The sequence below is a fragment of the Scomber japonicus genome, chromosome 24 (assembly GCF_027409825.1).
Source record: "Scomber japonicus isolate fScoJap1 chromosome 24, fScoJap1.pri, whole genome shotgun sequence".
Lineage (NCBI taxonomy): Eukaryota > Metazoa > Chordata > Actinopteri > Scombriformes > Scombridae > Scomber > Scomber japonicus.
Genome location: NC_070601.1, coordinates 18,093,050 through 18,119,053, shown reverse-complemented (window position 1 = coordinate 18,119,053; position 26,004 = coordinate 18,093,050). Strand labels below are relative to the sequence as shown.

Genomic DNA, 26,004 nt, shown 5'->3' with positions numbered 1-26,004 from the left:
ATCCACAAGGATGTCAGGGATGATGGTATTGAAAGTCGAGCTGCAGTTGACAACAAGCATCCTTACAGAGATCCAGGTATGCCAGGTGGGTCAGGAGGAGATGGCATTGTCGGTGGATCTGTTTGCCCTGTAAGCGAATGGATGAGGGTCAAAGGCAGGAGAGAGGCAGTCTTTGATATGGTGTGACATATCAAAGACTGTCACACCATTTTAACACCATTTTACAATCACTGGTGTTAATGCGATGGGTCTGTAGTCACTGAGGTTACTGAAGGTTGAGTTTTTAGGGACAGGGATTGTGGTAGCTGACTTGAGACAAGGTGGGACGGTGGCATGTGTCAGGGAGAGATTAAAGATCTTAGTGAAGACTGCTGAGAGCTGATCGGCACAATCTTTAAGTGCTCTGCCAGGTACTCCATCAGGCCCAGCGGCTTTCCTTGTATTCACAGACCTGAACACACAGCTCACTTGATGTTCCTGGAGTGGGACTGTGTGGGATCTTGTTGTCTCAAAGCGGGCAAAGAAGTGGTTTAACTCCTTCGCCAGCAAGGCATCAGCACTGACAGTCACAGAGGTGTTACAGGTGGTGAGGTGTTTTAATCCCTCGGTTTAGTATTTCAAGTAGGTGAGAATATGACTGAAAGGGACAATCTTCTGCTGTGTGCTACATGTGTGAAAGGGCAACTCCGAAAAATGTCCAGACCTGGCAGGCAGGGTCATTTCTGGACATTTTGGTGTCCTAGGTGAATCGATCATTGTATTAGAATATATATCCATTACCATGATTAATGATTTTAATGATTCTAAATATAACTTTATTCAGCTTCACTCACCTGCTTTGTGTCATATCCTCAGTATCATTTTTCAGGTAGTATTTTTTACATGCAGTAGTCAATATTTAACAAAATGAAAAGTGTAGTGAGCTGAGCTACCAGTTAGATAGTCTGCATGAATAAAGCTCCACTACATTGAAGCTATTCCCGAGGGAAATGTAGCAAGCTAAGTTAGAGCAACATGGACAAATTAAAATGAAAATCATGATCATGGTTAAAAAACACAAAAGGAAATATTTCAGAGTAGGCTAAACCTTTTCCTGTATTTGTTTATTTTAGTTAGTTTTTGCCTTTTCTGCCAGACAGCAAAAAAATTATAGCAAGCTAGTAGCTATGTTTGGAGGCTGCACTGAATTGTGATGGTCAGCTTGGTTGGTGATGGTTATCTTAGCTTATTCAGGAATCACCTAAATGTGTGCAAACACCTAAGTATGGTCATGGCGACTCCTTTGTGATTGATATCTCTCTGTCCTCAACGTTACAGGTTCTTTCCATTAAGAAAACACCTATCAATATATATTTTTTACAGATCTGACTGTATTGTTATGTATGCTATATCCTATAGAAAATCCATCTTTTATTGATTTTATTGTTGTACTGTCTGTGTGTACAGTCGTTCCTGTAAAATTAATTTCCACCAGTGGCACAATAAAGTATTACCCTGTGCCAGAGACATCCAAGGCATCAGTCATAAGATTGGTGCGTGATGTCATGATTACACAGAAGAACTTGTGTCAACCACACATACACAATTCATTCGTGCATGGTGGTGGCACCAGTACTGATCCTTAGTTTTATATCAGACTGCAGCAAAAATCTCCACTGCAATTGAGCTTTAGAAATGCTTTTGAAAAAGTAGCTAACAACCGTATTACTTGTTCAATAAAGGAGCTTCGCTTCTGAAAGGCTATTTGATTCAGAAAACAGTGATGTTACCACCACATCACAGAGAAAAACAACGGTTGGTTGTAGTGACACTATTGCCCAGAAATAGTCCCTGTTATGACTGGTTTTAATCTTCAGGATATGACAGAATATATAATATGCTTACTAATATTTTAATTGTGATATTAGTATCCAGGTAACAGATAATCTGTGGTGGAGTGACTTTAATTCCTCAATCATCAAAACTATGAAATCACAAATATGAAATAATGTAGTGATCAAAAGTGTTAAATCAAAATATTTTTTAAGTTTTAGTTCTTCAGTATAGCCACTGTTTGCCAGCTTTGCACACTACATGCAATATCTTAACCAGCTTTATGAGGATGTTCTCACGCAAGCTGTGCACTTGCTGGCTTCTTTTCCTTTACTCTGCAGTCCAACTCATAACCATCCCAGATAGGTTTAGGTTGGGTGACTGAGTGGTCCAGACTATCTGATGCAGCACTCCATCACTCTTCCTCTTAGTCAAATAGCTCTTAGAGAGCCTAGAGGTGTATTTCCAACCATTGTCCTGTTGAGACAACAAACGATGGTCCTACTAAATACAAACCAGATAGGATGGTGTATCGCTGCAGAATACTGTAGTAGCCATGCTGGTTAAGTGTGCCTTGAATTCTGAATAAATCTCTTACAGTGTCACCACCAAGGCACCCCCACCATCACACCTCCTCTTCCATGCTTCATAGTGGGGACCACAAATACAGATACCATCCCTTCACCTTATTTGCATCTCACAAAGACACAGCGGTTGGAATAAAACATCTCACATTTGGACTCCCCCTCCCTGAGCTACAACCTTACCGTGGTGGAGGGGTTTGCGTGTCCCAATGACCCCAGGAGCTCAGTTGTTGGGGGCTTTATGCCCCTGGTAGGGTCTCCCATGGCAAACAGGTCCGGGGGGAGGGGCCAGACAAAAGGTAGCTCAGAAAACCCCAATGACGAGCAACATAATTGGTATTTCGTGTCCCTTGCCCGGACGCGGGTCACCGGGGCCCCCCCCTGGAGCCAGGCCTGGGGGTGGGGCTCGGAGGCGAGCGCTTGGTGGCCGGACCTTCACCCATGGGGCCCGGCCGGGCATAGCCCGAAGAAGGGACATGGGACCCCACTCCCACAGACCCACCACCAGTGAGAGGGGCCAAAGGGGTCGGGTGCAGTGTTAGCTGGGCAGCAGCCGAAGGCGGGGACCTTGGCGGTCCGATCCTTGGCTGCAGAAGCTAGCTCTAGGGACGTGGAACGTCACCTCTCTGGTGGGGAAGGAGCCTGAGCTGGTGCGTGAGGTTGAGAAGTTCCGGCTAGATATAGTCGGCCTCACCTCGACGCAAAGCAAGGGCTCTGGAACCAGTCTCCTCGAGAGGGGTTGGACTCTCGTCCACTCTGGAGTTGCCACTGGTGAGAGGCGCCGGGCAGGGGTGGAAATACTTATTGCCCCCCGGCTGTATGTTGGAGGGAGGGAGGGAGGCTACCCTCTCGTCTACTGGGGAAAACCCCAGTAGACGAGAGGGTAGCCTCCCTCCGCCTTCGGGTGGGGGGACGGATCCTGACTGTTGTTTGTGCCTATGGCCCAAACAGCAGCTCAGAGTATCCTGCCTTTTTGGACTCCTTGGAGGGGGTGCTGGAAAACACTCCCTCTGGGGATTCCCTCGTTCTGCTGGGGGACTTCAACGCCCATATTGGTAGCGACAGTGAGACCTGGAAGGGTGTGATTGGGAGGAACGGCCCCCCCGATCTGAACCCAAGCGGTGTTCAGTTATTGGACTTCTGTGCTCGTCACAGATTGTCCATAACGAACACCATGTTCAAGCATAAGGGTGTCCATATGTGCACTTGGCACCAGGACACCCTAGGCCGCAGTTCAATGATTGACTTTGTAGTCGTGTCGTCGGACTTGCGGCCACATGTCTTGGACACTCGGGTGAAGAGAGGGGCGGAGCTGTCAACTGATCACCACCTGGTGGTGAGTTGGCGCCGATGGTGGGGGAGGATGCCGGTCAGACCTGGCAGGCCCAAACGCATTGTGAGGGTCTGCTGGGAACTCAACTCAACTCCCACCTCCGGGAGAGCTTCGACCATGTACCGGGGGAGGCGGGGGACATTGAGTCCGAGTGGGCCATATTCCGTGCCTCCATTGTTAAGGCGGCTGACCGGAGCTGTGGCCGCAAGGTGGTTGGTGCCTGTCGGGGCGGCAATCCCCGAACCCGCTGGTGGACACCGGCGGTAAGGGCTGCCGTCAAGTTGAAGAAGGAGTCCTATAGGGCCTTTTTGGGCTGTAGGACTCCGGAGGCAGCAGACAGGTACCGGCAGACCAAGCGGAGCGCAGCTAGGGCGGTCGCTGAGGCAAAAACCCGGACATGGGAGGAGTTCGGTGAGGCCATGGAAAAAGACTTCCGGACGGCTTCGAAGAGATTCTGGACCACCATCCGGCGTCTCAGGAGGGGGAAGCAGTGCACCGTAAACACTGTGTACGGTGGGGACGGTGCGCTGCTGACCTCGACTCGGGACGTTGTGGATCGGTGGAAGGAATACTTCAAAGACCTCCTCAATCCCACCGACACGCCTTCCGGTAAGGAAGCAGGACCGGGGGACTCGGGTGTGGGCTCTCCTATCTCTGGGGTGGAGGTCGCCGAGGTGGTTAAAAAGCTCCTCGGTGGCAGGGTCCCGGGGGTGGATGAGATCCGCCCCGAGTTCCTCAAGGCCCTGGATGTTGTGGGGCTGTCATGGTTGACACGACTCTGCAGCATCGCATGGACATCGGGGGCAGTGCCTCTGGATTGGCAGACTGGGGTGGTGGTCCCTCTTTTTAAGAAGGGGGACCGGAGGGTGTGTTCCAATCACAGGGGAATCACACTCCTCAGCCTCCAGTAAGGTCTATTCGGGGGTGCTGGAGAGGAGGGTCCGTCGGATAGTCGAACCTCGGATTCAGGAGGAGCAGTGTGGTTTTCGTCCGGGCCGTGGAACAGTGGACCAGCTCTATACCCTCTGCAGTATCCTTGAGGGTGCATGGGAGTTTGCCCAACCAGTCCACATGTGTTTTGTGGACTTAGAGAAGGCATTCGACCGTGTCCCTCGGGAAATCCTGTGGGGGGTTCTCCGGGATTATGGGGTATCGGACCCCCTGATAAGGGCCGTCCGTTCCCTGTATGACCGGTGCCAGAGCTTGGTCCGCATTGCCGGCAATAAGTCGGATTTGTTTCCAGTGAGAGTTGGACTCCGCCAGGGCTGCCCTTTGTCACCGATCCTGTTCATAATTTTTATAGACAGGATTTCTAGGCGCAGCCAGGGTGTGGAGGGGGTCCGGTTTGGTGACCTCAGGATCGAGTCACTTCTTTTTGCAGATGATGTGGTCCTGTTGGCTTCATCAGACCGTGACCTCCAGCTCTCACTGGATCGGTTCGCAGCCGAGTGTGAAGCTGCCGGGATGAGAATCAGCACCTCCAAATCCGAGGCCATGGTCCTCAACCGGAAAAGGGTGGAGTGCACTCTTCGGGTCGGGGATGAGATTCTGCCTCAAGTGGAGGAGTTCAAGTACCTCGGGGTCTTGTTAATGAGTGAGGGAAGGATGGAGCGTGAGATCGACAGGCGGATCGGTGCGGCGTCTGCAGTAATGCGGACTCTGCACAGATCCGTCGTGGTGAAGAGAGAGCTGAGCCGAAAGGCGAAGCTCTCGATTTACCAGTCGATCTTCGTTCCTACCCTCACCTATGGTCATGAGCTTTGGGTAGAAAGAACAAGATCGCGGGTACAAGCGGCCGAAATCAGTCTGGATTTAGAGCTCATCATAGCACAGAGACTGCACTGGTAAAAGTTACAAATGACCTTTTAACCTCATCAGACAATGGACTTCTCTCTGTCCTCATCCTGTTAGACCTTAGTGCTGCCTTTGATACTATTGATCATCAAATTCTGTTGCAGAGACTTGAACATTTAATTGGTATTAAAGAAATAGCATTGAAATGGTGTAAATCATATCTATCTGATAGATTTCAGTTTGTAAATATTCATGATAAATCCTCCATGCAAACAAAAGTTACACATGGTGTTCCTCAAGGCTCAGTGCTTGGACCAATACTATTCTCCTTATATATGCTTCCCTTAGGAAACATTATCCGGAATCACTCAATAAATATTCATTGTTATGCAGATGATACTCAATTATATCTATCAATAAAGCCAAATGAAACTAACCAACTAACTAAACTACAAAAATGCATTAAGGACATAAAGGCCTGGATGACCTGCAACTTCTTGTTATTAAACTCAGAAAAAACTGAAGTTATTGTTGGCCCTAAACACCTTAGAAATTCACTATCAAACGACATAATTACTCTGGATGGCATTACTCTGGCCCCCAGCTCCACTGTAAGGAACCTTTGATCAGGATTTGTCCTTTAATTCCCACATAAAACAAATTTCAAGGACTGCCTTCTTTCATCTGCGTAATATTGCAAAAATTAGACATATCCTGTCTCAAAATGATGCTGAAAAACTAGTCCATGCATTTGTTACTTCTAGGCTGGACTACTGCAATTCATTATTATCAGGCTGCCCTAACAAGTCTCTAAAGACTCTCCAGCTGGTCCAGAATGCAGCTGCCCGTGTTCTGACAAAAACTAGAAAGAGAGGTCACATTACTCCCATCTTGGCTTCACTGTATTGGCTCCCCGTAAAATTCAGAATAGAATTCAAAATAATCCTCCTCACCTTCAAAGCTCTCAATGGTCAGGCCCCATCATATCTCAAAGAACTGATAGTACCTTATGTACCTACTAGAAGACTGCGCTCCCAGCATGCAGGTCTACTTGTGGTTCCTAGTATCTCTAAAAGTAGAACAGGAGGTAGAGCCTTCAGCTATCAGGCTCCTCTCCTGTGGAACCATCTTCCAGATTTGGTCCGGGGGGCAGACACCCTCCCTACATTTAAGAGTAGGCTTAAAACTTTCCTTTTTGATAAAGCTTATAGTTAGGGCTCTTTGAGCTCTTAACTTATGCTGCCATAGGCTTAGATTGCCGGGGGACCCCACCCCCATGATGCACTGGGCCTCTCTCTCCTCCTCCCTCTCTCTCTCTCTATCCATCCATCTATATCCATTAACATTCATGTTCTATTAATGCATTCAATAACCTGAACTTCTTCCCCGGAGTTGTCTTTCTGGTTTCTGGTTTCTGGCTCTGCTTTCTCGTCTCACAGGTAATCTGGGCCTGTAGAGGTCCGGATGACGGATTCCAGTCCCGGACCATCTGGCTCCATTGTTGATTTTCATTGTGCTTCTCTCCTCTATCTTTCCTTTCTCTCCTCTCAACCCCAACCGGTCGAGGCAGATGTCCGCCCACTTCTGAGTCTGGTTCTGAGGTTTCTTCCTGTTAAAAGGGAGTTTTTTTCTCGCCACTGTTGCTCATGTGGGAATGTTGGGTCTCTTTAAAGTTAAAACCTGAAGAGTTCGGTTTAGAACCTGCTCTATGTGTAAAGTGCCTTGAGATAACTTTGTTGTGATTTGGCGCTATACAAATAAAGATTGATAAAGATTGAAATGAGCTTCCTCCGTAGGGTGGCTGGACTCTCCTTTAGAGATAGGGTGAGAAGCTCAGTTATCCGGAGGGAGTTCGGAGTAGACCCGCTGCTCCTCCACGTAGAGAGGAGCCAGATGAGGTGGCTCGGGCATCTAGTCAGGATGCCTCCCGGACGCCTCCCTGGTGAGGTGTTCAGGGCACGTCCCACCGGTAGGAGACCCAGAGGAAGACCCAGGACACGCTGGAGAGACTATGTCTCTCGGCTGACCTGGGAACGCCTCGGGATCCCCCGGGAAGAGCTGGACGAAGTGGCTGGGGAGAGGGAAGTCTGGGCTTCCCTGCTTAGGCTGCTGCCCCCGCGACCCGACCCCGGATAAGCGGAAGAGGATGGATGGATGAATGGACATTTGGACTCATCAGACTAAGGTACAGATTTCTACTGGTCTGATGACTATTTCTTGTGTTTCCTGACTGAAGCAATTCTATTCTTCTTATTGATGTCCTTCAGCAGTGGTTTCTTTGCAGCAATTTGACCATGAAGGCCTGATTCACACCGTCTTCTTCAAACAGTTGATGTCGAAATGTGTCTACTACTGGAACTCTGGAGCACTGATGTGGGCTCTAATCTGAGGTGCCACTAATTGGGGATTTCTGAGGCTGGTAACTCTAATGACAGGTAATGCATCCTCTGTAGCAAAGGTAACTCTTGGTTGTTCTTTCCATGACAACCAGTTTCACCACAGTGTCTGATGGTTAGTTTTTCAAATGTTCCGAAATGACTGACCATCATGTCTTAATGATAGACGATAGTCGTTTTTTTACTACATTAAGCAGGTCTTGCCATAATATTGATTGCTACAGTAATAAAATGGGGCTACTTGCTGTATACCAACGCAACAGAACAGTCGACAAATTCCAAAAACAGAAAGTGTGTGTGACAAACCAAACTTGTTAACAAAAACCATCTCAGGCAACAACCTAATCAAGCTGGTTAAGATATTGTCAACAGTGTTCAAAGCAGTTATCAAAGTAAAAGGTTGTTACTTTTAGGAATCTAAAATATGAAACATATTTTTATTATTTTAGCACTTTTTAAATTACTACATAATTCCTAATGTGTTATTTCATAGGTTTGCTGTCTTCTCTATATGTAGAAATGTAGAAGATGTAGAATGTAGAAAATGGTAAAAATAAAGAAAAACCCTGACGGAACCTTTGACTATCACTGTAGGTTGAGGCATGGCAGAGTGATAAACAAACCTGCAGCCATAAACTTTTGAATTCAACATAATTGCTCAAAATAACATCAACATATTTGTTAGTGTTAATGTTTTGCATATTGATTTAAACACTTCTATTGTCTACAGTAAGTAAAGTCAAATACTTAATTTTCATAATTTATCAACTTCATGTAACCTTCTTTATTCTTTCTTATTGATGCTCTTCCATTTTTACTGTTCACTTGCTGCTGTAACACTGCACATTTCCCCATTGTGGGACTAATAAAGAAATATCTTATCTTATCTTCTCTTATCTAAGTGTGTCCTGTACTCTTGTGTTCTGAAAGGTGCGTAACACCTTAACACTTGACAACCTGAAAAGTAAAAAAAATATACAGAGGCAACACAACACTGCACATTTTAGCCATTATCTGCCTTCTGTAACCACTAGGGGCGGGTGGATCAATCCCAAAACATCAATACTACGTTTTGTTTATGAAGATCAATGCCAGTTTCAGTTTCTTTATTCTACATTACACCCATTTCATCAAAGAGTAGAACTGTCAGTGCAACATTCTATTATCACGAACAATGAACACATCTTAGTGCATGCATTCTTTGTCTCTCCACTGTGTGTGCACTCAAACAACAAACATATGCAGCGTGCAGCATATCATGGTACACACCATAACTACAGGCACCAATCCAACACATGAATGAAGTGATGACTGAACCAAAGAGAAGCATTGTGTAGAGCTATTTTACAGCTAACAATGAAAATGTTGCAAACTGCAAAGTATGTAGAAAGGCTGTTCATTACTGTGGCAACACAAGCAATTTATTTAAATACATGAAAAACCATGAGAAAAAGAACTGCAAGAGAAAAGAAGAGAGGGGGAGCCTCAGACAGACTGCTGCCACAGGAACAGACTTCACTGGCAAAGCCTTTTCAGAGAGGCAAAGAATATCCAACTATATAGTGTATAGTTGTGAAATTAATACTTAAGTCAAATGGAATGTTAAGCATTGGTTATTATTACATTTTAAAACTGTAATTGCTCATCATTATAGACTATATTTAGACATTAAAACAATATATTCAGCCAATTGAAACATGTTATCTGAATAAATTATTTTAATGGAATTAAAAAAAAAAAAGAAACCACAAGCTTCAGTGAGGAATCAAACATGGGCCAATCATTTAGCTGTGATGAAAATGTATTGGGATTCAAATCATGACATAAATCATGACACTGCTCCCCCATACATGAAAGTACATGCTGCTTTTTAATAATCAGAAGTATTGGTATTGATATTGGCGATTCTGGCCCTGCATTGCTTGGCATTGGTATTACTTGACACAAACATATAAAATTGCTACATTTGCAATAATCGAAGTGTCAGGAGTGCACGTTTTCCTGCAACCCAATTTGTAAATGCTTGTGAAGTCTAATCTGTACATTTATGCACATGGACACACATTTTACAGTTCTTTCATGACACTCAGCACGACTTTGAAACTAATGTCTTTCAATTGTAAGCATATTTCATGGCTACACCATGTTTGAATGACTGACACCATCTAATATTTCTATGTAAGGTACAAATGTCCATGTTTTGAGGTGGCAGGTTGGGTGGATGGCAAGATCGATAAGTGGCAAAAGCAGGTGGTCTGCTTTTCTGGCATCCAAAGACAAGCGTTAGGAAGACTTCATCCAATGCCACTGATCAAGTCATGGCCCTTAGCCCTTAGAGTTGGTCCAAAGGAACTGCCCTGTGGATGTCCACTGCTTCTAAAAAGGGTGGTCAAGTGCAGATGACGTTTTCACATGGGGATATTTAAATAATAACTCTTACATAATTTGTCCATCTGGATGCCTGTTTTAAGAATATCATTTTTTAACAGTTATTAAAACATGATGAATTGTATTAAATTAGACTTAGGTCAGAGGAAGTCTAACAAGTGAGTGAGTCAAGAATGTGCTCTTTCTCTCTTTCTGTCTCTCTCTGACACTCATCTTCCTTTCTTCTCATCACTGCATCTCTCTTTTGCCCTGTTTTTCACCACTTGTTTGTTCTTGTTCCACTTTGAATTTTAAAAGTGTTGTGTGTTTGTTGTTGTTGTTGTTGTTGTTGGTCTGTGTGTGTCTGCGTGTGTTGGAGAGAGAGAGAGCCACAGAGGGAAGGAGGGAGGGAGATAGAGTTTGTTTTACAGCCCCAGGCATATTATAGCGTTGCCAATCCATACTTCATGGTGCAGGGCCAGTAGTGCTTTGTGTGGGTATGGTTGTGCTTGCGCTTGCAAGAGGATGTGTGTGTGTGTGTGTGTGTGTGTGTGTGTGTGTATGTACTGTATGTGTATGAATACTAGCAACATTACCTATTCTATTTGACACATTCACTGTTAAAATCCCTTTTGGTATCAAAGTGAAATAGTTGACTTTTAGGAAGTGAGTGACCACAACTTCAAGTCACCAGCAAATCTAAACAGTGATTCCTGAGTTTTTGAAATGTCCATTGTCCAACTCACATGACATACATATTTCTCTCATAATTGAAAACAACATTCAAATGTGTTTTGTTTCCTGTTGCAAAGGCCTGAAAAAGGAAAAGGAACCAATAAGCACCATAGGCCATTAGGCCACTGCGGCAAGATTTTGGATAATGCCTTTCAAACATCAATGTCTGTGCTATTGAACTCAACTTCCCAATAGCCTATCCTTTATTTATTCAACATTGTTATGCAGTGCAGTAGTAGTAGGAGTAATTTTAGTAGTAGCACTGGTAATTTTGCACAATTATCCCGTTCCCTCCCTGTATTTTATTGAGGCCATCTACAATGGAGATATGGACCCTAAGCAAGCGATCGGACTGACCCAGTTGCCAAGTCATCTTGAGGACTTTGAATTTGACCTTTAAAGTACAAATCCTCTCATTCAGTAACACAGGTGGCACAGTATAGACGTAGACAGGAAGAGGATGACCAGTCACTCCTGGAGGGCGATGTTGGGAAGACACCCCTCACCACTGGCAACTGTCAGGCTCCTGAGAGAGTACTGCACAGAGCACACTAGATGAACCCAGTGAGTTACACTTTTACATCTGGGAGCTAAAGGAAATGCACCAACACATCTTATGTTGTCTCCTCTGGTAAGACTAATGCAGAAGTAGAGGATGGACAAAAGGTGGAGAGCTGGAAAAGAGTCACCTACTTTTGGATTTACATCAGCTGCAAGGCAGTTACAACCTTGAAACCACTGCACTGTAGTGCTGCCACAGCAACTAAAGTCCCAGGTTGCTCCTTGTGATCAGTCCTTAAAGACTTTCCAGACTACTTCACTGGCACCTGCTGCACAATAGCTGGAATTATTAAAATCAATTGTCCTTGCAGCCTTTGAGAATTTCACCCAGGCAACCCAGCAGACTATACAGGAAGAACTACACCATAAACCCAAAAGGTGCAAGGGTCAGAGCCAGTATCATAGAGACTGTGAGCTAAGACAAGCCTGTTCAACTCAAACTTTAAACTTTCCTCTGTGGGGAGGGGCTTAGAAGGCAGAGCACTTTAACTCAACAATTTCCACCACATCCAGCCCAGTGCAATTCCGATCTACACGGGCGTCAATTCAATTTAAAAGAACAAAGTAACTTTACATATTTAATACAATGTGTATCTGTATGCTTACTCGAGTCCCAAAAACAAAGCATCATCCTCTGTTCCATCCAGTGAAAAAATAACAAATCTAGTGAATCTTTTAGGCTTCAGATCTGTGCTCATACTGTGTGTCTGCCACAGTTCAATGAAAGCTGCTCATCTGTGCATGTTTACATATCGCGCTTCAACATGTTCTGCTGTCAGTCAGGTCAGTTTTGTCTGTAAATACTGAAAGATCACAGCAACTAGTGTCTGAAATACTTCTGATCAACACACTGAATCAGCACCCGCCGGTGAACCCGCCTGGTTTTGTTTTTAACTTTTTCTGTACAGCATACAGCAGTAACAGGTCTATCTATTTTCATTAGCTACTGAAACAGCTGGAGCGCATAGAGCAAGGTTGACACTGCTGTTTATAGGACGTTCATAGTGTGAACAAACATTGTTATCTTTAAAGTTATAGTTATTCTTAGTGTGGATGGCCTTTTACAGAACTATAATCATATGCAGATCCCACCTCTCTCTGTATTTTAGTTTTTCACTTTTCCCACCCTGCCTGAAAGCAGCCACCATCGTTCCTGTCACCACTGTTCTCCACATGGAGAAAAAGGGGAACTATGTCAGGATGCTGTCAGGATCCCTGTATTTTTCCTTTTTGTTCCCTCTTTTTCCTCCCCTTTTGTGGGAGTGTTTTCTGTTTAGTTTTCCTGGTCCCCATTGGAGGTTGGCCTCGAGCTGGGTGGAGTCGAAGTTCTCCTCAGCAATCTACACACCTGCTATCTGCACACCTGCCTTCTATCAGCAATCAAACCTTTACCACCAATCACAGTATTTAAGGGCCAGTCTTGCACTCCATTCCTCGCCAGATTGTCAGTTTACCTATGTGGTATTGTGCCTTGGCACCTTCTCAGGCCCCGTTTATACGTACCTGGTTATTTTTAAAAAACGGAGACATTAACCATCGTTAGCACCCTCCGTTTAGACGCAAATGGAGAATTGGCCCCTGAAAACGATGCTTTTTACAAACTCCGGCCAGAGTGGAGATTTATGAAAACTCTGTTTGCACGTTTGCATGTAAACAGAGAAAAACGGAGATTTGAAGAGCCGACGGCAGATTGTGAGACAGAAACTGCTCCTGGGTTAAATCCGAGCAGCAGTCCACAAACCAATGGGTGACGTCACGGATGTTACGTCCATTTCTTATATACAGTCTATGTTTATAATCTATGGTGATCATGGATGCAGAATAGCGGTCACATTTATGCTGGTGCAATCCATTTGTATTTGTTGGCATTTGCAAATACAAGTGTTGTACATAGACTGTATAAGGTGATGTTGTTGTTGTTGTTGTTGTTGTTGTTGTTGTTGTTGCTATGCGGGATTCTGATTGGCTAACGTGGGATTGAGCTGCTCTTGACGGCATATATACACGGTATATAAACGGAAACTTTTCTGAAAACGGACTGGTGTGCACGCAGTTTTTTTTTTTGTAAACGGAGAGGATGAAATATCCGTTTATGAAAATAGCCGGGCACGTGTAAACGTGTCTCATTCTCATTCTTTTCAGTTTGCTTACCTGTCTCTCTGTGTGCAGAATCCCGTTCTTCAGCCACCATCCTGCCTCACTCCTGGTTTCCTGAACTCCGCTCTGCCTAAGTTCTCCAGCACATCTCCCCTGCTCTCAGTTGCCTCCACAGAACCTCAGCTCAGAACCAGTACTGGACTATATTCCATTCATCTACTTGGCTCTGGATTCCCTCTGCTTTGACCTCTGTGCCCAAAAATAAACCTGGTTTGTGTGAACTATCTGAGTCAGTGTTCTGCATTTTTGGGTCTAAATTCAAGGCATTATGACAGATACTTTTTGTGGATTTTAGATCGGCGTTCAACACCATCCTGCCGAACAGCCAAAGACAGAAAAACCCTTCAAGGGGTCATTAAGTTGGCACAAAAAAAATCATCGGCTGCCCCCTGCCCTCCCTGGAGGACATTGCAGACTCTCGGAGGCTTAACAGGGCAAGGAAGATCTTGTCTGACCCATCTCACTCCGGCCAAGGCCTCTTCAAACTTCAACCCTCCGGCAGAAGATACAGGGTCTTGAGGAGCTGAACAAACTGGCTCAGAAAGACTTTTTATCCTTGGGCAATCAGGCTCCTGAACAATTAACTCCCACAGCACCTTGTAAACCATCGCACAACCAATGCAACTAACAGTATCTAACATCTACCTCAATACAACATATGCAATATGTGTGTGTGGGTGTAAATAGCTCTTAAAGTATTCTATAGTTTTTACGTATAATATTTATTTTGACTTTTTATTGCACCACGGGAAGAGAATCCCAAACACAAACAGAAATTAGGTTTACCTCCTCATCGTCATTTTCTCTGTTATGTTTTCGACGAGTCGCCTCTGTGACGTCACCGTCAGAGTCCGATGGGTCCTATCTGGGTCCTATCTGGGTCCTATCTGGGTCCTACTCTGCTGGAGACACAACAGCTGAGAGAACTGAGTGAGAGGACACTCCTGTAAAGGTCCCGCCTCCAGAAACGTGGCTTATGTCTGTGGTTTGGAACTATTTCCAAGTGTGTCCTACACATTGTAAATTTGGAATTTGCAATGACTGCAAAGCAGCATAATAAACACTTATTTTGCACAGACAATGTTTACATTTGGAAAGCCATGTTGCATTTATGTTTGCATCCAGTGGGGCATCACAATAAAATTAGGCATAATGTGTTAATTCAACAATAGGAGATATGTTATGTTGTTACCTAACAGCCGTCATATATCAGTATTGGGGATATCGGTATTGGAAATTAAGAGTTGGACAATATCGGAATATCGGATATCAGCAGAAAAGTCAATATCGAGCATCCCTGATAGCAATACATGGATATTTGGGTTATGGCTTTTTGTCAGCCTGACCAAAATGCCCTTTTGTTTTACTATCTTTTTTAAGGGGCAATGGAGTCAAGTGTCAAAATCCCAGTAACAGAGCAGAAGTGAACCTTCATTGCAAGCTGGCAACTTTCTCCAGCCATCATTGACTGTCTTTCTTCCTCAGGATTAATTATTATTGCACCCCTTAAGTGACACCATGGCCTTGTGGCCTACAGCTTTGCTTCTTAGAGCCTTCAAATAAACAATAACTTTGGGGTTTTCTGTTGCTCACTACCAGACTAAACCTCCACTATTCCATGGTATGCACAGGCCAGCAGCAAACCACGTTGAGACATCCTACCACAAGCACAGAATTCTGACAAAAGAAATAATGCTGGGTAATCTACTGCCCCCTAAAAGATATTTAAACACAACTGTTTAAATATAAAATACAGATGGATCACATTAAGCTAGAGGAGGCATGTGGTGTTTTCCTCAGCAGACACACCTCATTCTTACCTTGCAGTCTTGTTACCAAAACAGTAAAAGCAACCCCAACAACTACCCATAGAATCCTTTGAGTATGCCCTTTTCTGCTCATTGGAGTAGACCATCGGCTGAACTTGAGACCACTTGGAGGGCCAGCAGTCATTACAACAAGGCTCAGATGGACTCTGCAGGGACCTTCAAGACTAGACAAACATCTTGGCCCAAATCAGCATTGCATCCTCACATTGACAGATCCACTCAATGTCAAGCTCCACCAAGAAATTGAAACTATGGCAGATGGCTATAATGTCATGCTTCAATGAGAAGCTCATGACTAGATCCAGACAGGATCAGACAGCCCTTCACCTGCTGGGGAAAAAACTATTTGTGTGGTTTGCTTGTTTGTACTTTTATGCTCCTTGTTATGGAGTACCAAGCAACGCCTATCCTGACAACAATACAAGGCTGCCAAATCAATGCAGAAATACAGAAATTGGTCAATGCTGGATATTTGGTGACGCTCAAGACAGAGACAGAGGTAGACAGTCATTCATGGTAGATTCTCCATCCCATGACAAAGAACATCCGGAAAACATTGTATTGTCTTCAGTTGCTCTTTCCAGACTAAGGGTGTGAGCCTAAATGAACAGTCCTTCCTGGGAGTATTTCTTAGGGAACATTCCTACACCATTAGTGTTGGCATAAAGGCAATGTTCAATAAGATTGGTCTCCTCCATGGCGATGTTGTGCCATCTTTGTCTTCTATGCCTCGGCTGGAGCCCCTATGCTGCATTCACTGCTGCCCAGCTCGCAAAACTAATAAGGTAACCCTACCAATCAGAAAGACTGTGTATTGGATAGAGTTGTTCCGATTCCGATACCAATATCGGTAATAATAATAATAACAATAATAATAATAATAATGTATTTTATTTAAAGGCGCCTTTCAAAGCACTCAAGGTCACCTAACAAGGCACATACATCAAACAATATAAATCAGGTGACATTTAGTGCAAATATAGAGAATAAATATGAATGTGACTACAAAGTGGAAATGCCTCCGATACTGCCAAAAATGCTGGCATAGGTATCGGCGAGTACTGGAGTCCAGGCACCGATCCGATACCGCGTAATTAGAAATTGGACTCTATTTACTGGTTAGCTCTGTTAGCTCTGACACACTTCTTCTTCGCTACTCTTAAAACAGTTGCGCTGTGCTGCCATCAGCAGCTGCTGTTGTAGAGAGGCGACGAAGAACTGTACAAGTATCGGTATCGGGAGGGAAAAATGGTATCGGAACATCTCTAGTATTGGACCGACTCCAGGAGAGTATGTCCTCAGCTGCTGTGAGAGTCATGATGATTCAAAAAGGATGAACTCAGAGTCAAAACCATATCAGAACTGGACGAGATATTTTTGAGAAAAAAGAACTGCACTATCACTGAACATTTTGCTAATACATTCAGTATCAACATTTTTGCAACTCTCCAAATATGTTAAACATTTTCTCATTACATTGAGCCAGCATTACAATTTGCTAGAAATGTAATTGCAATTTAGTAGTTAATGAACATAATTTCAAGAAGAAAAGGGTTCCTACTCCTACAAAGGAAAACTCCCTTTGTTTCCAAAGCTCCATGTCACAACTCCATCCACTATTCTTCCATGCATCTTGCCTTCATCTACCATCACTAGTACACCTAGATGACGGCACATGCCACTCTTCTCTGCCCTTCTGCTTTCTACCAGAAAGTGGCACAACCTTTCTAAGCACTCATTTCTACCCAGGACAGAGATTGTTCACCTATTACCGGACCCAACTAGCCATACTGCATTTGAACCTGCACCCAACTATCCATAAAATCTATTGTGTTGAGAATGGAAAGGAACGTCTTCAGGTTTTACTTATGCTTGTTTCTTTGCCCGTTTCTCACTGCTCCTATTGATGACCTTTTATCTGTTAATCGACAAAGTAAATGTTGTCTTAACCCTCCACAATCTGCATGTCATAAGCGTCTAAACTATGCTAATCAGAACTGCTGCACTGTAATCTGGTCAACACAGAGGCTACATGATTTCTGCAGTTATCACTGAGTCATTCTCCTAGCAGTATACCTCGCAGGCTCAACACCCAGTGCCTACATACAAGTTTCTTCTTTACCTGTCAAAGCTAAGCCACATCTCATACAACGTTAGCAGCTGAAACTTGCCTTTCGGTCTTTTGGACCTACACCTTATTCACCAGAAATTATGCACATTACATCACATTAGGTTAGGAATGTTCATCACACTCATATTTTTTACATTCCACAATGTGCTGTTTTGTTCCTACATCCTCCAGAGTCATTTTGACAGGATACACTTAATGCTTTTAATGTGTTGCTTTGTGATTAACATCAGTGCTAACAATTCCATCAGTACAAATTATAATAGGACAGATTAGATTTGTTGCATTATTTCTTGCACTGAATTCCCTCTTTGTCACTTACGAGATTTGCACAGATGCTTTTCCAATGAAACTGACCTTATCTGCATTTCATCAGCATGATGCTGGGTATTATGTCTGTGTCCTCAAAAAACTCATACAGAAGAAACAGTGAGTCTGTTGTCTGTTGTCTTTATTTCTGTGAGTTATACAGTGAAAACTTTTAGGCACCATCTTATGTTCCCCAGGATCTAGATTAGAAACCCTGAATTTTGGGAGTGAGTGAAACAACATGCTTACATAACTATCCAAGCGTACACAACATCTAAATATAAGGTGTATATAGGATATCACAAATGATGAATCTAAATAATAATACCAATGATAATATGACCAGCAATAACTTGTATGAATACTGTTTCCTTTACTCTTTTCCATTACAATTTCATCACTGCAAGGTTACTGAGATAAAACCTAACACATCAGATGGGTTGATTCATTCAGTGTTGTGGAATGAGTTTATCTAGACAACAGGTAAACATGTAGGACCTGTTAAGGATCACCATAGTCTTTTTTAATTAATGATGGCTAAATGAATTAATACAATTTCAGCCATGTAAGCACAATCCGTTTTCTCTCTGCAGCTTTGAACTGTTGGCATAAATCCTCATTTGCTTCTCATCAAACAACTACCCCCTAATTCCTCTATCGCCCCTCTGCATCCTACCCTCTCCCTCCGACTTTACATCCCTCTGTTCCTATTTTGGTGCCAGCTCACAGGGCAAGTGCCAGCAACAACATCTGGGGCTGACACATACACATTCAGACACACACACACAGCCACACACTACATGCAACATGGCAACTACAGTATCCTCAAAAACTAGGCCAATACAGGGTGGAAACAGAGTAAGAAGATGATGGCACAACTACAGGTTGCAAAGGTTGCTGATGGCACAGTAAAGGCTTCATTAAGGTGTTCAATTAATTCCATATATGTAGTTTTCAATGAATAAAAAACATACCCAAGGAAATGGAAGCAAGCAACAGAAAAGGTGTATGTCAAAGCCAGTGAGGAGCATGGAGGCACACGATCAGAATCCATCAGATGAATACATCAAATAGAAATCGTCCAGAAGAATAAGAGAGGTAAAAGGAATAGAGTAGTGACTGAAATAAAAATGATAATTGCCAGCAGCAGTGTCACAACTTGACTGTAAATCCTTTCAGAACCATCAAAGAAGCACCAGAAGCCTCCTAAATGTTTCATAATCTAGAAGACACTTTAAACACTATCTATATGTAGATGTATGGATGTGGAAATGATCACTGAACAAGCACCTTATCAACCAAAAGGTCATGTTTTCTGATGCCATTGTTAAATGAGTAATGTGGTAAGACTTTACTTTAATTCCCCCATTAAGCATGAATTCAGAGTATACACACATTTAGCAAATTGTTTATAATATAAAATGCGGTTGAAAGCATATATTATACATTTATATGTGTTTATAGATGTATAGTGATAACCTTCCCCATGAAATAATATTTCATATTATGAAACATCTATTTCATGTGACCGTTAGTACAAAATCAAATTAATTTGTGCCATTGTACTTTTTAAAAGAAAAAGAAACAATATGCAGTATTGCTTTTGTAAGCACATCTCACTGTTTTAAATAATGTGGATGGAGACAAGAGACTTGTTAAATATGGAGCCTTCTGCCAGAAATTAAAATTTAGCAGGCTGCAAATGGATGACAGTGATCTACATCACATCGGCACAGCAGTGCTTCAAGTGCTTCTTGCCAGCATGCTGAACAATGGGAATATTTTGCAGCTGATCTTCCTCACACTACAGGAAGAAGCTGAACATTTATGGATAGAAAAATTCAGGGAAGCCCTCAGTCAGTTAACACTACTAAATGATGTGAAAGGTACAGAACAACAACCTGCCAGAGATGACCAGAGCGCTGACCTATGGATTCTGACAGCTGTCTGCAGACTCAGTCAGATGGGAGTGAACATGTCAACCTCTCAGAGAGAAGATTCAGACATAAAGTTTAATAGGGAGCAGTGCCAGGAACATGACAAAATAAACATTTCTATGATGTTTATCTCTGTTTTAAGCCGCTATTGCAATGTGTGATATGCAGATCCAGTGACTGCATTTTATTGTGTTTATCTTAATGTCCGTGTAAAGTAAGAATAAATATGTGTTCTGAGTTTGACATACCACAGAAAAATGTGTTGTTAACCACCCTGCCAAATTTGAATGATTAAAAAAAATCGCCAAATTCATGAAATTAGGCTTCAAAGTTGTGTAAAACTCAGCCTCTTTCTCTGCTCCCAAACGCTGTGGGAGTGTCCGCCGAGTTCGCTGAAACCCCGCCCCCTACCAAGTGTCACCTGTCAATCAAAGTCACTACCTCTACCAGAAACATGGACGCTACGTCTGAGAGCTTTCTGCTGCTAACTCGGAGGCTAACTCAGCTAACTGGCTAACTGTAGACTGTAGTAGTAGTAGTGTGTGCTGAATGTATTTATACCTCTACAGCAGCAGGGGGGGGTTTATGCTAATTATGGTGATTTTATGGTTAAATCTTGAAACACAGTTTGTGAAGCCTAGCTCCACAATTCAAATCTAAATGGTTGAAATGCTTTTTACACCTTTTTTAGAAATACATTTATGACCTATTTAATGTGTTTAGAAGAAAAAGTCTGAATTCACTTTACACAGTCTTTAAAGGAACTGTAGGATTTCCAACTTAACACTAATGACTGATGAGCATGAGCACTAAGCATGCGGACAAAGGTTGGCTAGACAGAATTGCCAAGAGGATCATAGTACAAAGGGATGGGGGTTAGGGTGGACCCAATAACCAAAACCTCTGCATATACACCTAAAAGCTAATCTCTCAGTGGACTTCACCACATGATTGTAAAGTGACCACAGCCAGACAAAGCTGAGTACAACCTTTTTACAGCAACATTTCAAGCATGTGTGACTGTTTTATACTAAAGAGATGTTTTATAAATACTTATACATGTAGGAATATTTGAACATGTTGGGAACTAGCCTACTTCTTGTTTTGCCAAGAATTAGATGAGACAAATAGTGTAAAAATGACAATTTGTGGTTTTACAAGGGGTTATGGGTCAGACTATTTATAGCCCAGGGGGAAACATGACTTCCTGGAGTCTCCGCTGGTTGCCTGGCAATCTTGTTGTGATCAGTTACATGTATGCATTATTTGCTATGAACCCCTTTAACTTCAACATGGATCTTCAATGCTGAACAGGAGAGGCTGAATGGAATTTGCTGCAAAATAAGAGTTTTTGAGTGGCTACAAGGAATTAAAACACATTGTACCATGTCTAATGAAAAGACAACATTATTACAACAAAAATACAAAACTGACCACAGTAGTTATCAAGTAACAAGGAAAATGAGCTCATTAGAAAATCTCCACAAATCAACATGCTGTGCCATACAATTAATATAAATGCCAGTTAAATATGTTGTGTCTATAGTGAGTGAAGTTGTGCAGTGAAAACAATAGTAGTGGAGGTATAAATTATTAGATTAAGGTGAAATGATATAGAACATTGTAAGATCATGATAAATAAAACCTCATACAGTTTCAGCTCCACGCAATGCTGCTCAGTCAAACTAAACATTTTCCTTTTTACAATATATTCATGTAATACACACCCACATCTAAAATAATTTATACAAAAACACAATAATGTACGTGCAAAAATGTAAATAGGATAGAATTAAGATAGCAGAGGAATGAGAGGAGACATACGAGCTGAAGAGAGGGAGGCGAGGGGAATAGACAAGTTGCTGATGGAAGGGAGGAGACAGGGGGAGGAATCAGAAAAAAAGGAGAAAAGGGAGAATGTTACATCAACCCCCTGATGTTTTATCCAGAACTCAGAGCTGTCAATCATTCTGTTTTACATGCATTTTGTAAAATAGTTTGGGGCAGCATAAACAGTCAGGCACAACATGTACATTTTCACATGTTTAAGATGTTTCATTAAGTATGATTCCTATACTATAACATATATACTAAGTGACCAAATGTAAATGATTTGGCTGGCTGGTTATATTGTTGCTATTGTCAACATATCAGAACTGTGATGCTGCTCATGCACAGCGCTGTGTGCCCTACAAGGAAGCTCTCTCCTGATGGCTGCAATCTTTTTACTGTTTTTTTGTAGCCATTTCTCAACAAATTAGTGACCACTATGTTCATAGACAAGGATCATGTGACCCAGTGCCATCTAATACAAAAACAGCATTAAATACAGACTCAAAACAAAGAGAACACCAACAACTTCAGCCTCTGGTCACTGAGAGTCTTTAAATGCTTTACAAAACCAAATGTCCCATATTTCTCTCCTCCCACCTTCTAGCTAGAGTGAGAACTCTTTTACCCTTCCGGTCTGTGAGTCTCTCACAACACACACTCAAACACAGTGGGATCCTCACAACATGTCAATCAAGTGCTCCGAGGGGGATGTGAAACACGCACTGCCTACTTACAACATGCACAAGTGCACACACACACATGCACATACTGTATACAAACTGCTAAATAAACAGTGACATTGATGTCTCTCATATTTCTCTGGCATTTCATGCCTTGTTGCTTTTGCATCCCAGTGAATACATGAACCAAGGAGGAAAAAATGAAAAGCATAAACAAGAAGGATGGAGTGGAGTGGAAGGAGGAAAGGACACGTTTATTATTATTTATTATTTATTATTATTTATTTCTGAAAACCTTCTTCACCACCTGCAGTCTTCCTACACGCCTTTTCCCTCATGTTATTGTTTTCCTCCTCTGCTCTGAACAGAAGCTGCTGCTCTCATTGTACACCCCTCCATCACACACAAAACCCCATATCCATTTCATATTTTCAAACACAATGCTGACAAATGATGCAAATATCAAATGATCACTTACCTGATGAAAATGAATACAGTAATTAATTGTGAATTAACTGTGATTCAAAACAAATGAAACAACACTGTCTTTCCCACATCTTCAACCTGTCAGTTTACATGAGGAGGATGTGAGCATGTTCACCATTATTTGGTTAACAAGGTTGCTTTATAAAATCTATATTATTTTGCTGGTTGCTTCATGTTGTTTTTATTTGTTAATATTCTCTTAAGCATTTCTATTATGCATATTTATTTTATTTTTAAATTCTCTTAGGCTGTTGGGTGATTATATATATATATATATATATATATGTGTGTGTATATATACAATGTATGTAGTGAAAGGTTACCAAGATACCAATTCCAACTCACTTTTTAGGATGGCATAAATTACAACGACTCAAATGTATCCTCACGCATATCACATTATGTAACTGTCAAATCAATGAATAGGTTTATGCTTATTCTGTTATATTCAGGGTCATAGTTAACCGGCTGTCCTTTGTTTAACTCTACCTGCATTAATATGTGGTCAAAGTCAACACTTTAGAAAATGAATGAAGCCTTTCACTCACCATTTAAGTTCCAGAGGGGCTGAAGCGCCCCAACTCCGTTACTGTCGTTACTCATGTTGCATGGCGCGCGGAGCTCCTACAGCCAACCTGAGACCTTATCTCTCTGCTTCTTCTCTTTTGCTTCTTTTTTCCTTTTCCCAAGTTTTCCGCCAGCTGTCGCACCAAAATTCCTTCTATAGTCCTTCTTAAATTCTGCGCCCCCCCCCCCCCTTTTAACCCTCTTCTCCTGTTTACCGGAGAATCAGAGTTCTCCTGTGTTGTTGATCTCGCTTCTGTTATGGTTTGTCAGATGGTATTAACCAATTTGTATATTGCAATTTTCCTCTGTGGGGATAGATGCTATAATAATAAGGCGGTTTGTCATGAGAATATATAATAATAATAATAATAACAATAATAATAATACAGGACAATACAGGACAGATCAACAACAGCTAATCACTTATACTTCTTAATTACTCATCCAATCCTCCGAAAAGAACAATCTGGGTGCACAGCATCTACTGGTTTCTCTATCGCGCGCTCCACAGAGGATTCCGTTCATTGAGGGTGAGCGAGCGAGCGAGAGAGAGAGAGAGAGAGAGAGAGAGAGAGAGAGAGAGATGGGGCGGTGGGGTGGGGGCTGTGTGTGTGTGTCTGTGTGTGTGTGTGTGTGTGTGTGTGTGTGTGTGTTGGTGGGACTTGTGATGTCATTTTCTTCAGCCAATTACAGAATCGGTGGTTTGGGGTGTATATTTCTTTACAGTGCAGATATTCTAACTGTAGTCTGTTACTGTTCCATCATATTCATTTCTTCTTGAAAACATTCTTCTAAAATAAAATCACAAAATTCAGTGCAAAAATGATGTAACTGCAGTCCTCCTCACTTAACTAGCAGCCTCTCTCTAATATGATGGTGCATGTACAGAGCATGTACAGCAACACCATCACACTTCTGTACAGTTCCTTAAAAATAATGATGTGTATGAAAATGTATGGGTTGAACATATAGTGCATTGGTTCAAAATAGTTCCAATATGAAAGTTGTGCCTGTATCCAGGATACCTGGCTGTCAGCTGGATGCATCATAATATGTTATCATCATCATCATCATCATCATCATCATCATCATCATCATCATCATCATCAACAGGCTTCTTTAGATACTTTACACATACAGTGTGTGTAAGTTCTATATGCTCGACTTTCTAACATGGCATCAGAAAACACATTAAGTATCTTAGTTAATACAAGATATGACATTTTATATTAACACACAAGTCAATACTGACAGTTCTAAATGACTGAATCTCAGCAGCAGCACTATACAACACATACACAACAAACATAACAATCACATTTAAAAGCAAATGTACCCAATCTCCTCTTGTTCCTGTTGTATTTCCAAATCAGTGAATGCAACTCTGCTCATGCTCAGTGCTTAACTCTTGTGGTAAACTGTGTATTCTCACAAGCATGGATAATGCTCTGCTTATATCAAACATGAATGAAAAAAAATGAAGATATGTGGTGAAGGATTAATAATAAATCCTTCACCACTCATAACCCAGATAAAGCTCACTGCATTGCTTAACTCATTCTATAATGTCCAATGACATGTTCTATTTGAAGAGGATGTCCCTGTAGGATGTTGGCTCTCAACCAATAAGTCAATATTTAAAATATATGGAATATTTTTTATGAAAAATAAAACCATAAAACATACATAGATCTATTGCATAGTGAAACTGTGATTATTTTAAGGGATTTTCAAGTCAGTGGATCTTTAATGTACTAGTCTTACCAATAGCTACTACTTAGCAACCCCTCCGTTATGAGAAACATTTACTTTCATTTAAACTTTTAAAACGTTTGAAACTTTAAAATAATAATCCCTTTATCATCCTTTTCATGGTCTCATAACGATGTCTGACCTGTTTGTTTGTTGAAGCCAAATCACTTCAACTGTGAACCAAATCTACCTCTGGGTACAAATAAAAGTGACCTTAACTTGTGCATGAGTGTAAGACTGAGAGCAAGTTTATAGTCATCAGATAAAATGTCCAAGAGTCCTAAAATGTCCCTTCAAAATAAAAGTTTAAAAGTCCCCTACAAGCTCATTAGCATTAGTGTTCCTCAGTCAGAGGAACTACCAGTCCAACACAAATGCTAGAGACTAGAGCATCTTCACATTTTGTCAAGGACACAATTTACCACAAATGATGCCCTCCCCCCAAATTTTGCATTTTTTGAACTGCATGTCACTGCCCTAATATGAAGGGTTGCCATTAAGATTTTGGATTGGTTCTGCAATGCTGCGTTTTAAACTTTGTATTAGTTTTTGCATCGTTTCTCTATGAGTCTACACCGCCAACTTCTGGATCTTCCCTCTTTCTCCCTCTTCCCCCACAGGTCCGTCCACTGTGCACCCAAAGGTACATGGAGGAAGAGAGAGAAACCAAGTCATCCTTGACTAGAGCTGCCTACACCTGCTGCTGATCTGGACCACAGCCAGGACTAAAGGCTGCTCCTCATC

At 42.2% G+C, this 26,004-nt stretch overlaps 1 protein-coding gene across 1 annotated transcript in view; it reads right to left on the bottom strand.

Annotated features, from left to right (window-relative positions):
- LOC128354053 (muscarinic acetylcholine receptor M4-like) overlaps positions 1-23,544 on the bottom strand; it is a 50,952-nt gene extending 27,408 nt beyond the window's left edge. The window contains exon 1 of the mRNA XM_053314295.1: positions 23,490-23,544. Within this exon, the coding sequence (XP_053170270.1) occupies positions 23,490-23,544 (55 nt within the window). The remainder of the gene's footprint in view (positions 1-23,489) is intronic.
- Positions 23,545-26,004: the final 2,460 nt, after the last annotated feature.